Source organism: Mirounga angustirostris, unplaced genomic scaffold (assembly GCF_029215605.1).
Source record: "Mirounga angustirostris isolate CCGP_5_RB_7025 unplaced genomic scaffold, mMirAng1.0.hap1 SCAF_10, whole genome shotgun sequence".
NCBI classification, from domain to species: domain Eukaryota; kingdom Metazoa; phylum Chordata; class Mammalia; order Carnivora; family Phocidae; genus Mirounga; species Mirounga angustirostris.
Window position 1 is genome coordinate 126,484,934 of NW_026991718.1, and position 14,081 is coordinate 126,499,014.

The following is a 14,081-nucleotide window of genomic DNA, read 5'->3' on the forward strand; positions in this document are numbered from 1 at the left end:
CAGGAGAGGGAGAGGGAGAAGCAGGCTCCCCGCCAAGCAGGGAGCCCGATGTGGGAATCATGATCCGAGCCAAAGGCAGATACTCAACCAACGGAGCCACGCAGGCGCTCCTGTTTATTTATTTTTAAGTAAACTCTGTGCCCAGCATGGGGCTCAAACTCAGGACCCAGAGATCGAGAGTTGCATGTTCTACTGAACATTTAAATTTTGGTTCCTAAAAATTTTTTTACTCTTCCACTGTTAGTAGGTAGAATCCAAGAATATAAGTAATATTTGATTATGTGGGATGTTCTGTGTTTGGTTGTTATTTTTTTAATTATTTTTTATTTAGGGGTGCCTGGGTGGCTCAGTCATTAGGCACCTGCCTTTGGCTTGGGTCGTGATCTCAGGGTCCTGGGATCGAGCCCTGCATCGGGCTTCCTGCTCAGCGGGAGGCCTGCTTCTCCCTCTCCCACTCCCCTCCTTGTGTTCCCCTCTTGCTGTCTCTCTCTCTGTCAAATAAATAAAATCTTAAAAAAAATTATTTTTTAAGTTCAGTTTATGTTTGGTTATTTTTAGCACACAGAATTAGCCTTATTGTGGCTTGGCATAGGTAGATTCACAATTTATAGAGAAGGCTATTTTTTTTTTTAAGATTTTATTTATTTGACAGAGACACTGCGAGAAAGGGAACACAAGCAGGGGGAGTGAGAGAGGGAAAGCAGGCTTCCCGCAGAGCAGGGAGCCCAATGTGAGGCTCGATCCCAGGACCCTGGGATCATGACCTGAGCTCAAGGCAGATGCTTAACGACTGAGCCACCCAGGTGCCCCTAGAGGATGCTTTTTCTTTACAAGATTGAAAGTAAAGCCTCAAGAGTATTCACACCGTGAACATTTTATGAAATAGAAAGCTATCATTGAAAATATTAAGAAAACTTAAACCTTTGTACCAGTAGCCTCTTTTTAAAAAGTCAGTACAGCCTGGGAACGTGGGGACATTATGAAGGTTTGTAATGTGTTAAAGTTTCTGGTCTGGGTTTTGTAATATGTACTTTTCATCATAGCACTTCGTGTTATCATTTACTTGTTTATTAATAGACTTACAATCTATATTCTATAGATATATACAATCTATATTCTATATTAATAGATTTACAGTCTATATTCTTTTTTCCAAGAAACAAAAAACTTAAAAAGCAAAATATTAAGAATGCTTCCGTTTCAGATAAAATTAGACCAGGTGGTTCAAATCAGTTTTGGGGAGTAGGATGCAGAGAGAGAATTGTTTCTGTGGGTGTGCAGCAAATTTTGTCTGGGATTTACCAACTAAAAAGCAACAAAAAAGATTCGGCCCCCATGAAATAATTCTTTCAGTCCAGTAGGAAAAAAACGATGCCCTTAGAAAACGAAGCTTGTCTTCACACTTCTGTCTAAAGGAAGTTTTTCACCTAGGATTCTTACAGGGAGCTGTTTGCCCATTTAACCAGGTACTACCTTATGTCCTCTCACTGTGTAATATCCCTTACATTTATGCCTTGAGGAACCACCTGTTCTCTCTTCTAACTTTGAGTTCTTTGGCACATAGTACAGCTCAAAAGGTGTTTATGGATTGCCATCACAGTAGAGATCATTATATAAATGACTGTCATGGTTTAGATTGGGGTTGGCAAACTTTTCCTGTAAAGGTTTAGGTGGTAAATATTTTTGGCTTTGTGGGCTGTACAGTCTCTGTTCCAGCTACTCAGCTCTGCAGTTGTAGTTGAATGAAAGCAGTCATAGGCAGTACTATAAATTGTGTAAACATAAAGAAGGAATGAGCATGGCTGTGTTTCCATAAGACTTTACTTACAAAAATAGGCAGCAGGCCTGCAGACCACAAGTTTGACCCTTAAATTAGATTGCTGTTTAATATTTTATAGCCAGAATATTGTTGGTGAGAATCCTATAGCATTATTATTATTTTTATTTTTTAATGATTTTATTTATTTGAGAGATAGAGTGATCAAGAGAGATAGCACACGAGCAGGGGCAGAGGGAGAAGGAGAAGCAGGCTCATCGTGGAGCAGGGAGTCCGATGCGGGGCTCAATCCCAGGACCCTGGATCATTACCTGAGCCAAAGGCAGACACTTAATTGACTAAGCCACCTAGGTGCCCCATCCCATAGCATTATTTTATCTTAATGTGTTTGAAATGAGAACCTTATGGGAGGAGATAGCAAGACAGTATAGCTGACCATGTTACAAAGGGAAATGTGATATGGCCTTTTATCATTCAGGTTTCTCTATATTATTTTCAATTGAATATGTAAATATTTTGCAATTCAGCAACCAGAAGAAAAGTCTCTATTTAATTTGAAAACTTTGAGAGCTACGCTTCATGATTAATAAATGATAAGTATTTCATTTGTTATTTATTTGAAAGACTAAATGAATACATTGACAATGGCATAGTTGTAGATTACAACCCTAGGTTTTATTTTTAGTTGACGGAATTACAGCTACTCTGTATTAATGGTAACTTTAAAGTTTTATGTTTGAGTTTTCTGTTTTTTCTTATGTGAGGATGAAGAGGAAGCAGGCTTATTGGAGCTCTTAAAATCCCAGATTTGTGACAATGCTGCACTCTATGCACAGAAGTATGATGAAGAATTTCAACGGTACCTGCCTCGTTTTGTCACAGCCATCTGGAATTTACTAGTTACAACAGGTCAAGAGGTTAAATATGACTTGGTAAGGTGATGGTGGAGACAAATAATTAAGACATTGCCTCCCTACCTCCCCCAATTAATAAATGATTCAGTTCTGCTCTTTAAAATATGCCTATTAAAAAAAAATACGTATTTTTGTGTTTTATTCCAGTTAGTAAGTAACGCCATTCAGTTTCTGGCTTCAGTTTGTGAGCGGCCTCACTATAAGAATCTGTTTGAGGACCAGAGCACGCTGACGAGTATCTGTGAGAAGGTTATTGTGCCTAACATGGAATTTAGAGGTAATTATAGCGAAGTTTGAAGCCTTTTCAGGAGATTAAAGCTTGCTTTTTTTAAAGCATGTATTAGTATAAATTTATTATTAAGTCTGCTCCCTGTTGCTTTTTATAATAAATGCAGTCTAATTTTTTTTATTGCTAATTAAAACTTCCTGTAGGTCACTTGCTCCCTATTTTCTAAACCAAGACAGAAGGAGAAAAAAGTGATAAAAAAGACATTTGTGAGTGTTGCTGGGATGAGCTTTGTTTTCTACTGTAGAGCATTTTTCACAGAAATACTGAATAAGGCTACAGATATTCCTGTTACATTGAGAAGAAAGTAAACCATCCAGGATCTCAGTTTAGGAAAGAATTTGGTATTGTTTGATTTAGTGTTTCACTGGGGCAAATAACTATTGTTCAGTTGAGTGTAGAAGTGATTGATAACCTTTAAATGCAGAGCTAAAGCCCACTCAGTTTCTGATTAAGGTTAAGAGAGCCCTAAGACACTATATTTGTATACAAACTGTCTTTCCTTCTTACAGCTGGGAAGAACAGGCAGTAAATGTGGAAGGAATTGTGTTTTATGTCAAAACAATCATTAGATCAGTGGTTCTCAAATTATCAGCAACTAAAAGCGGAATTAAGGACAGTACAATGTGAGGTTTTATTTCCTTTTGTGTTTTCATAAAACTATAAAGGACAGATCTTTATTTTGGTATTGCCTCTCCTACTTTGTCTGGTTTGAAATGACTTTTATGAAATGGTGATTATAGTTGTTAGGCCCCCTTTTTTTTTTTAAGATTTTATTTATTTATTTGACAGAGACATAGCGAGAGAGGGAACACAAGCAGGGGGAGTGGGAGAGGGAGAAGCAGGCTTCCCACGGAGCAGGGAGCCCAGTGTGGGGCTCAATCCCAGGACCCTGGGATCATGACCTGAGCCGAAGGAAGACGTTTAACGACTGAGCCATCGAGGTGCCCCAGGCTCTTTGTTTTTTTAATGTCCTTGTCTAGCAGAATAAAAGTTGACATCTCTAGGTTGGGCCTCAATATTCAACTTTTTGAAGTTGGTGATTGGTAAAGTCCAATTCTGGGGACACGGTCACATTAGAACAAGTGAGCTGTGAATTACCTGTTACCCAATTGTTTAGGGTGGCATTTGCTGCTCTTAAGTAATGATAAAGAATATATGAAGTAGGGGCACCTGGGTGGCTCATTCGTGAAGCGTCTGCCTTCGGCTCAGGTCATGACCCCGGGTTCCTGGGATCGAGCCCTGCATCGGGCTTCCTGCTCTGCGGGGAGCCTGCTTCTCCCTCTCCCTCTGCCCCTGCTTGTGCTTTCTCTCTCTCGCTTGTGCTCTCATATAAACTTCTTTTTAAAAATGTGTGTGTGTGTGTATATGTATATACATACATATATATATATGAAGTTTTTTTGGGAAGGAACATTCTGCTGGAAAACATGGCAGTTCTACATAGTCTTCTGTGTACTTGGCTGTGAAAGTACAATGACTTTTGTCATGTCTTTTGAGGGGTTATTTGAAGTGCCATCTCTCTTTGTAGCCGCTGATGAAGAAGCCTTTGAAGACAATTCTGAGGAGTACATAAGAAGAGATTTGGAAGGATCTGGTATGTATTTTGGTTTTGAACTTAGTCTGATAGCAAGGCTCTTTTAAAGTTGCTCTTTCTGGTCACTGGGGAGGAGTGGGAGTCAGGGTAAGTATGCTGTCTTAACCAAGCCTTTCCTCCTCTAACTTTATACACCTTAAAGAGGACTCTTGTCTGAGCTTGGGTGTAGAGTCCAACATTGAATCATCTGCCTTCTCTTTTTTATATGCTTATTAGTGTGTAACTACTACTGTATCCTTTTTAGTTCCCATTTTGTGTTTCTTGTGAACAAAAGAATGTTCTTTTTCTTCTTTTTTTTTAGTGTTCTTTTTCATTGTTGATGTTGCTAAGAGCGATCAGATGACAATTTGTTGCCTTATAATCTTGGTCACTTGGTTTGTGGTTGTTTCTTTTATGACATATTTCCCTTTGATTTTATAGATATTGATACTAGACGCAGAGCCGCTTGTGATCTAGTACGAGGATTGTGCAAGTTTTTTGAGGGACCTGTGACAGGAATCTTTTCTGGTTATGTTAATTCCATGCTGCAAGAATATGCAAAAAACCCATCTGTCAACTGGAAACACAAAGATGCAGCCATTTACCTAGTGACATCTTTGGCATCAAAAGCCCAAACACAGAAGGTGAATCTTTTCAATATAGTTTTGTTTTTAAAATAGACTTGGTGTGGTAATCACAGAAATCAGAAAGAAGTAATACATTTCTAATGATCAGCCTACTTTGCTAGATAACCTGTTAGTTCTGATTCGAATTCATATAGTCTCCCAAGATGACTTTACATTGATATATTAAGCACTTTATTTTCTTATGGATAGAAAACTGATAGATACCACACTTGTTTCCCTTAGCTGAGACTTGGTGTATATAATGTGCTTAATTTAAATTTAGCTGTTCCTTAAATTAGGGAGATTTCTTTATTGTCTATTAAAATAGTCTTGGTTTTTTATATTTAAGCAGTTTGTGATTTGAAGTGTTCATCTCCATTTGTAACCTGTTTGTTATTTTAGAGGGGGGTGAGGGGCAAATGGAGAAGGGGAGAGAGACTCTTAAGCAGGCTTCAGGCATCACAACCTTGAGATAATGACCCAAGCTGAAATCAAGAGTCAGACGCTCAACCACCTGAGCCAACGAGGCGCCCCATAACCTGTTTTTTAAAAGTTGCCTAAATTTCCTATGTGATAGATTGTATCAGATGTATACAGGTATTTCATGTCATTTACCCTGTTAAAAATTGTTTTTCAGCATGGAATTACACAAGCAAATGAACTTGTAAACCTGACTGAGTTCTTTGTGAATCACATTCTCCCTGATTTAAAATCAGCTAATGGTGAGTTTGTGAAAAATTTTTTATGCCACTTACTTTTTACTTGAGTGGTTTTTTTTGTTTTTGTTTTTTAAGTATCTAGTATCTCTGCATCCAACGTGTGGCTAAAACTCAAGACCCTGAACATCAGGATTCACATCCTCTACTGATTGAGCCAGCCAGGCACCCCTGCATTGTTATTTTATACTACAAAATAAGTAACATGGCAAAAGTCATAAGGTCATAATCGGGGCTCTACAGCACCGTGATACTCAAAAAATTGGCTCCTGTCCTTGTGGCAGTTATTCCTTTTTTTTTTTTTTTTTTAAGGATTTTATTTATCTGAGAGAGAGAAATGGGCAGGGGGACGAGCAGAGGGAAAAGCAGACTCTCCGCTGAGCAGGGAGAGGGGGGCTCAATCCCAGGACCCTGAGATCATGACCTGAGCTGAAGGCAGATGCTTAACCCAATAAGTCACCCAGGCGTCTCTGCAGTTACTTCTTTTATTGAATAAAATCTCAAATGGTTTCCCCAGATTTTGCACTGTTGAAATTAACTTTCTTTAAAGAAGATGTTGCTTGTATAGAAGGAAAATAGGAACAACTAAGATGAAATTGTAGCTCAGCTTTGTTAGGCTGGTGCATACTCTAGGAATTATACTTCAGTTTTCTTTCCCTTCTCATTTAAAAAATGTAATCTTAAAAATTGAAGTAAATTTAAAGTACTTCAAACTGATAATTAAGGATAACTTCTTATGTTTTTTTTTTTTTTAAAGATTTTATTTATTTGAGAGAGAGAATGAGATAGAGAGAGAGAGCATGAGACAGGGGAGGGTCAGAGGGAGAAGCAGACTCCCTGCTGAGCAGGGAGCCCGATGCGGGACTCCATCCTGGGACTCCAGGATCATGACCTGAGCCGAAGGCAGTCGCTTAACCAACTGAGCCACCCAGGCACCCTTTTTTTTTTTTTTTTTTTAAGATTTTATTTATTTGAGAGAGAGAGAATGAGAGAGAGCACATGAGAGGGGGGAGGGTCAGAGGGCAAAGCAGACTCCCTGCCGAGCAGGGAGCCCGGTGCGGGACTCGATCCCGGGACTCCAGGATCACGACCCGAGCCGAAGGCAGTCGCCCAACCAACTGAGCCACCCAGGCGCCCGGATAACTTCCTATGTATGAAAGTATATACATTATATATTCCCTTTCTAAAAACTTTTTGTATGGCAGGCACCTGGGTGGCTCACTCAGTTAAGTGTCTGACTCTTGATCTCAGCTCAGGTCTTGATCTGAGGGTCATGAGCTCAAGTCCCATGTTGGACTCCATGCAGGGCATGGGGCCTACTTTTTAAAAAAATAAAAAAGCTTTTTGTAAGGAAATTTTAAATATACTAAGAGGGAGAATATTGTAATGGACATCCACGTGTACTGTCATCTGGCTTTAAGAATTTTAAGTAATTGATCAGTATTCTTTTTTCACTAATTTATTTTCCCACCATTAGAGCAGTTTAAAGGAAATCCCAGCCAGTGCTTGCTTTGACAGCACATATATTAAAGCAAATCCCAGCCTGAGAGACATGTTTTTGATTCAGAATAGCTTCACTTCTAGCTAAAAGATGATATATGGTTATTAGCTTGTGGTCTAAATCATTTTTATTCAATTAATGTAAGTAGTAAGTGCATGTCCATTTGTAATGAAACTTACAAAAGGAAAAAAAATTAATCATAATCTTACCAGAACGAATAGCTACATAGTAGATCTTTATATAATTAAATAAGCTTCAATTATTTGACATTATGGTTACCAAAACTGTTTCAAAAATCTGATAATGTTGCCAATCTGGGCGTAATAGTCCTGAGCACTTAAATAACTATGGTTTTATTTTTTTAATAGTGAATGAATTTCCTGTCCTTAAAGCTGATGGTATCAAATACATTATGATTTTTAGGAATCAAGTAAGTAGCTTTTGATTTATGTGTTATATGCCATTTAATCTCTTAAGTTTTATTGTATACCAGCCTCTCTTCCCTTCTATGCAGTCCTTCTTGACATCCACATCTAACAGAATGATAACTTCTTAAGAACTTAGGATTCCAGACCATGCTTAATTTTCTTTGTCTCAAAAATAATCATTATACAGTGATTTTCATAAAAAATTGGGATCCGAACAAGGTACACACATTGCTTATGGTTGATTATGTGTCTTGTCTTTCTTTTAAGATTTTATTTATTTATTAGAAAGTGTGCACAAGCAGGGGGGAGGGGCAGAAGGAGAAGCAGACTCACTGAGCAGGGAGCCCAACATAGGGCTTGATCCCAGGACCCTAAGATCATGACCTGAGCCAAAGGCAGATGCTTAACGTACTGAGCCACCCAGGCACCCCTGTGTCTTGTTTCTTATTTGATGACAGAGGTCTCCTCCCCTTTCATATGCCTGTTATTTGTTGGAGAAACCTGTCATTTATCTTACAGAAGTTTTTCACATTGTACTTTTAGCTGTTTGCATTCTCGTGTGTTTATGGTTTTATTACATACTTGTTTCCACAAAAGTTTTATAGTATTCCATAGGTTTAAAATTTTATTTATATAGGGGCGCCTGGGTGGTTCAGTCATTAGGGTGTCTGCCTTCGGCTCAGGTCATGATCCCAGGGTCCTGGGATCAAGTCCCACATCAGGCTCCCTGCTCAGCGGAAGCCTGCCTTTCCTTCTCCCACTCCCCCTGCTTGTGTTCCCTCTCTCGCTGTCTCTCTCTCTCTCAAATAAATAAAAAATCTTAAAAAAAAAAAATTTTTTTTATTTAATATAAATGGTATGCTATAGGTTCGTTCTACACATGTTGTCTTTTTTTACTGTGCTTGATATTGTTTTTGAGACGTACTCATTTTAGTAGATGTAGTTCATTTTTTAATAGTTGTGTGGTATCCCCATCATAAGACTATCCAGTTTATAATTTCTTGATTTATAATTTTTATGTCTTTGGCACATATTTACAAGGGTTACATGCAACCTTGTGAAGCTGCTCTGCTTTATTTTTTAAAAGATTGATTTATTTTTTTTAAATTTTTTTTATTTTTTAAAGATTTTATTTATTTATTTGAGAGAGAGAATGAGAGAGAGCAAGCACATGAGAGGGGGGAGGGTCAGAGGGAGAAGCAGACTCCCTGCCGAGCAGGGAGCCCGATGCGGGACTCGATCCCGGGACTCCAGGATCATGACCTGAGCCGAAGGCAGTCGCTCAACCAACTGAGCCACCCAGGCGCCCTAAAAGATTGATTTATTTATTTGAGAGAGAGATTGAGCACACATGTGTGTGTGGGGGGGGGCACAGAGGGAAGGAGAGAGAGTGTCAAACAGACTCTGCCAAACGCGGAGCCCAATGCGGGGCTCAGTGTCATGACCCCAAGACCACCACCTGTCTCAAAATCAAGAGTCAGATACTCAGCCAACTGCACCACCCAGGCTCCCTGAAGCTGCTCTATTTTAAAGAGTAATGGATGGGAATTCTAAATTTTTAGATGTTTCTTTCTTTTTTCTTTCTTTCTTCCTTTCCTTTCCTTCCTTTTCCTTCCTTCCTTCCCTTCCTTCCCTTTCCTTTCCTTCCCTTTCCTTCCTTCCTTCCTTCCTTCTTTCCTTCCTTCCTTCTCCTTCCCTCTCCTTCCTTCCTTCTCCTTCCCTTTCCTTCCTTCCTTCCCTTTCCTTACTCCCCTTCCCCTTCCATAGGCTCCACACCCAGCATGGAGCCCAACACAGGGCTTTGAACTCACAACCCTGAGATTAAGACCTGACCTGAGATCGAGTCGGACGTTCAACTGGCTGAGCCACCCAGGCGCCCCTAGAATTTTCTAATGAAGATTAGTATTCTTATTTTTGCACCACCCCTTTTTTTAGAAGAGAAAATGAGGCACAGACAGCTTAAATGACTTTTCCAAGAAATACCTGCTAGTGAAAAGTGTAGTTCTTAATATTAATGAAATCTTAGTTTGCTTGTCCATTATAGTACTATTTCATGATGTGTGTTTTTATCTGCAAGATTTTCCTCTAACCATAGTTTAATGCTCAGAGAAAGAGAATTGTGAATGTGAATTGAGCCATTACATGGAGGTAGAAGTTTGATTTCTCATCCGTATCGTCTCCCATTGTAACAGCTGAAAAAAACACACTTTCCATAATCAGCAAGCCCTTCTAAGGTTGCATCATTGACTTAAAGCATGCATATTATTGTGTTTTTCAGGTACCAAAAGAACATCTTTTAGTCTCTATTCCTCTCTTGATTAATCACCTTCAAGCTGAAAGTATTGTTGTTCATACTTATGCAGCACATGCTCTTGAGAGGCTGTTTACCATGAGAGGGCCGAACAACACCACTCTGTAAGTATTTGATTCTAAACAATTTCTATTTTTTCAGCTTAGGGTGGGGAACTGTTCTGTGCTGCTCAAAGTTCTCTTTGACTATATTCATAATGTCATTAGTTTGAAAAATAAATGTGTACTTTTCCCTCATTTAATAATTCTGTCTCAGTCCAAAAAGATGAGGTCGTATGCTAAAAATAGATACATTATGACAAAAAGTTAAATAGGAAATTGGAGCAAAGGAAAATAATGGGGTGAGATTCTAAAAAGAAATGTGTGTCCAAGGATCCTGTTCAGGAGTTAAGGAAACTCCTGCAATTTGTGTGCTGTCTCCTTGCAACCAAGGCATAGAGGGCAACTTGGTAAGTTAAAATTTTCAGTGTCCTTGAGATTAAAATTAAACAGTTACTTAGAAGGCAACTCAGAAATGGGCCTTCATTAAGGGGGTGTTCTTGCAACATCATGCAACAAAGTTGTTTTTACGTGGCCATTTTTGCATTATTACCCCATGTGGAGATAGGACACAACTGAGTGAAAATAATTCCCTAGGATCCCAGACAGTAGTTCTTCTGACCTGAGCCAAGGAGACAATGTAGAGGAATGGACGGTCTGCGTGTCTTTCAGGCCATTCTTCAGCAGTGTTATTTCTTGAAACTGAGCTTTGGGTAAGAGATGGAAAACAGTTCTAGGTTCTTTTCTTCTTTAAGAACTTGAAGTGCAGATATTCTTAGAGCCAATTAAGGGTTGAAAGGACATCCTTTGAGGTGAGTCAAACCAGTACCTGTCTTCAGGCCCAGAACTCAATGCAGAATTTATGCACCTGCTCCAGGAAAAGCAAATGACTGAGACCCCGAGTCGGAGCTCTATTCTCGGTGAGGATGGATATGACCCAAGGGTGACCTGAACAGCTTTAGATGTCCGGTTTGCCTGGATTTTGGTTTGTGTTTGATCCCAGATGTTCCTTTTTAGGAATTTTACATGAACACATGTAAACAGTTACTTTCCTAAGCTGTCTGTTGATTGTCAGTGGTGGGAGATGGCTAGCTTTTATGCCAAGAAGTGTGATTTAGTGGTTGCCCAAGGGTATTCCAGAGTGATCAGCTCAAGAGTTGGCAGTGACTGAAAGCTGTTTTTTCATCTATAGCTTTACAGCCGCAGAAATCGCACCGTTTGTTGAGATTCTGCTAACAAACCTTTTCAAAGCTCTCACACTTCCTGGCTCTTCAGAAAATGAATATATTATGAAAGGTAGGCCGTTTCCCTGGTGTATAGACTATAAGAACCCCATCTCCGATTACAGGGGCGAATGCTCTGAGTTGTACTTTAGGTTACGTAGTCTATGAACCAGATATTGTGGGCTAAGCATTAGGTAGGTTTAGATTATTTTTAAATGGAAAACCTTTTGTTTACTGTTAATGGTATTTTCAGAAAAAAATTTACCCTAGTTTGGTATAGAGCTCCTCTTGTTAAAGTAGCAAACTCCCTTTTTCTTTACCTAGATTGATTTTGTTGAGGGCAGAGATCAGACGAGACTTTTGTTGATGGCTTGCTAGATGCTAGGCTAGGTCTTGGCGTGAAGCCCGGGTGCACTTGCTGGGCTGCACACGCATCCTGCCTCCGCAGAGCTACTGCCAAGAACACAGGCAGCTGTCAGCCCCTGCCCACTGCCACAGGAGAGCGTCATGGTGACCGCTCTGACTTAGTCACTGTTGCATTCCAGCAGCCTAGCTGCGTCTGACTCCTAGGAAATGCTTTTCAAACAAACTGTCCCTGATGGCGGGTCAGGCCCCCTGGGGTATGTTGTGTATCTGTGTGTACATGTGTTTATATGTGTATCTAGGTATGTATTTGTGTTTTCAGCACCGTACTTCTCCCAGTGGTGATGCGTGACTGCTGTTGTTGAATGTCTGTCTCTGTGAGGTTAACTGGCGTGTAGTCTCATTACTGTGTTCCTAGGGTGTGCGAGAGCACCCGGATGCATACCTTCTCAGTAGTACTGTTGGATGAGTGAGTCAGCAGACTCTGCCAGCCCAGAGGTGGGGCACTGACCCATCCTCAAACCCCTTGACCCCCCCAGCTCAGGGATGGTTTTCTCTAGGGAGTGAGGGATACGCAGTGGTTAGCTAGCTGGAAGGTGAGTCTGGCTGAGGGAGAAGAAACATGGCCAAGTTTAGGGGGCAACAGAGGATAACTTTCTATCCTCTGTGCCTGATACATAGTAGCTGCTGTGCTTGGTAAACATCTATTCTACTTGTGCAGAAACAATTATGTACATTTTTAGCTTAATAATGTCTCTCTCATGCCAGATGTTTTTAGGCATCTATTAATGAGCAGTATTCTTGTAGTGTGGACCCTCCGTAGCTTTATGTGTATTTTTAGATTTTTCTTGGGCTCCTAATCTCTCTTTTGGAGGGAGATGGACAGATGGTCTTCTCTCAGTTTTTGGTAGGCTGTGATGTGTCCATTAGGCTAGGGCTAAACATTACCTGCCATTGATTTTCTAAGTGAAGAGACTGGAAACTGTACTCTCTTCCAGCTACTGCCCCCCTTCCCCTGTCATTCTACCACTTCTTCCTGCTCAGTGTTTGCCTTTTTAGTCATTTATTATTTCTTACTGTCCCTTTTTCCTTTTAAGCCTTAGGCTTTCTGAAAGTACCTAAATTTTGTTGTCAGTCCTTGGCATAATTTTGAAAGGAAAGGACATTTAGATTGTTTATAGAGAGCTATCTGGGGGTTGCTTAAGGGTCTTAAAATTTTGTTGGTGAGTCTGTGGACTTTTTTTTTTTTCTTCGTAATCACTCTTTCTGAATTTTAACTATTCTTGCTCTTTTTATATTTTACAGCTATCATGAGAAGTTTTTCCCTCCTACAAGAAGCCATAATCCCCTACATCCCCACCCTCATCACTCAGCTTACACAGAAGCTTTTAGCTGTTAGTAAGGTAACAAGACCAGTTTTAAGAGTACAGTTGCTTTTTAACTTATGCTTCAAACTGTTTGAGCCTCAGAACTCTCTGGCAGTGGGTCAGGCTTAGGAAAAGTTCTCTGGATTCTTCCTGACCAACAGTTAAGTACCTTTTAAAAGTGTGGGGAGATATTAGATTGGAGACATTACAGCACTTGCCTTTATAAGTGTAGGTCCAGAAACTTTAAAATGTTTCATTTGAATTATTCTCATTTAAAAAGTAACATGTTTCATTGACTACAATTGAAAAAGTACAGAAGTAATTGATCTGAAATGATCTTAGATGCAGGAAAGCAGGCTCTGTACCAAGTGGACAAAAAAAAGGCTACTCAGACTTTTATAAAATGATGTAGTCCCTTGTGTCTGGTCTCCTTTACTCTTATTTCCCCCAAGTAAGGTCCATTCCTTTGATCAAAAATTTTACAGATATTTTGATTTCATATTTATTAATACTAAGATTTAGAAAATAAAAGTCAGCTTAAGGCTGCCAAAATTCTTGTTGAGATGCCTGTTCCTAATTACTCTGTGGAAAAGAAATAAATGTATAGAACTATTACAGGGACTTTGGAGAACAGTGATCATTTTCCCATTGAGTTCTGGTAAGGGTGTTGGACTGCTTTGGGCCTTGGGGGATTTAGAGAGAAGAGACCTTGGGTCTTCCACTGTCCCCCGCCCCAAACTTCTAAGTTCATCAACTTCATATGGTAGCCTTCCAAGAAGGACTTCGTTTGATGGAAAATAGGGTTATGTTGCTTTGAAAATTGAAAACCACTGATAGAAAGGAGTGCCACTCTGGAGGTACAGACATTGAGACCCATAGAGGTTAAGGCTTGCCTAAGGTCCCACACAAGGCTAAAGGCACAGCCTGGTCATACATGTCCCTGCTCGTTTCTTCC

General features: G+C 39.8%; 1 protein-coding gene across 2 annotated transcripts in view; it reads left to right on the forward strand.

Moving 5' to 3' along the window:
- CSE1L (chromosome segregation 1 like) overlaps nt 1-14,081 on the forward strand; it is a 45,704-nt gene that overhangs the window by 24,204 nt on the left and 7,419 nt on the right. For both annotated transcript variants that reach the window (XM_045885918.3, XM_045885919.3), the window contains 9 exons: nt 2,542-2,709; nt 2,839-2,968; nt 4,509-4,574; nt 4,995-5,197; nt 5,817-5,901; nt 7,765-7,826; nt 10,103-10,239; nt 11,366-11,469; nt 13,065-13,162. In XM_045885918.3, coding sequence (XP_045741874.1) covers nt 2,542-2,709; nt 2,839-2,968; nt 4,509-4,574; nt 4,995-5,197; nt 5,817-5,901; nt 7,765-7,826; nt 10,103-10,239; nt 11,366-11,469; nt 13,065-13,162 — 1,053 coding nt within the window. The remainder of the gene's footprint in view (nt 1-2,541; nt 2,710-2,838; nt 2,969-4,508; nt 4,575-4,994; nt 5,198-5,816; nt 5,902-7,764; nt 7,827-10,102; nt 10,240-11,365; nt 11,470-13,064; nt 13,163-14,081) is intronic.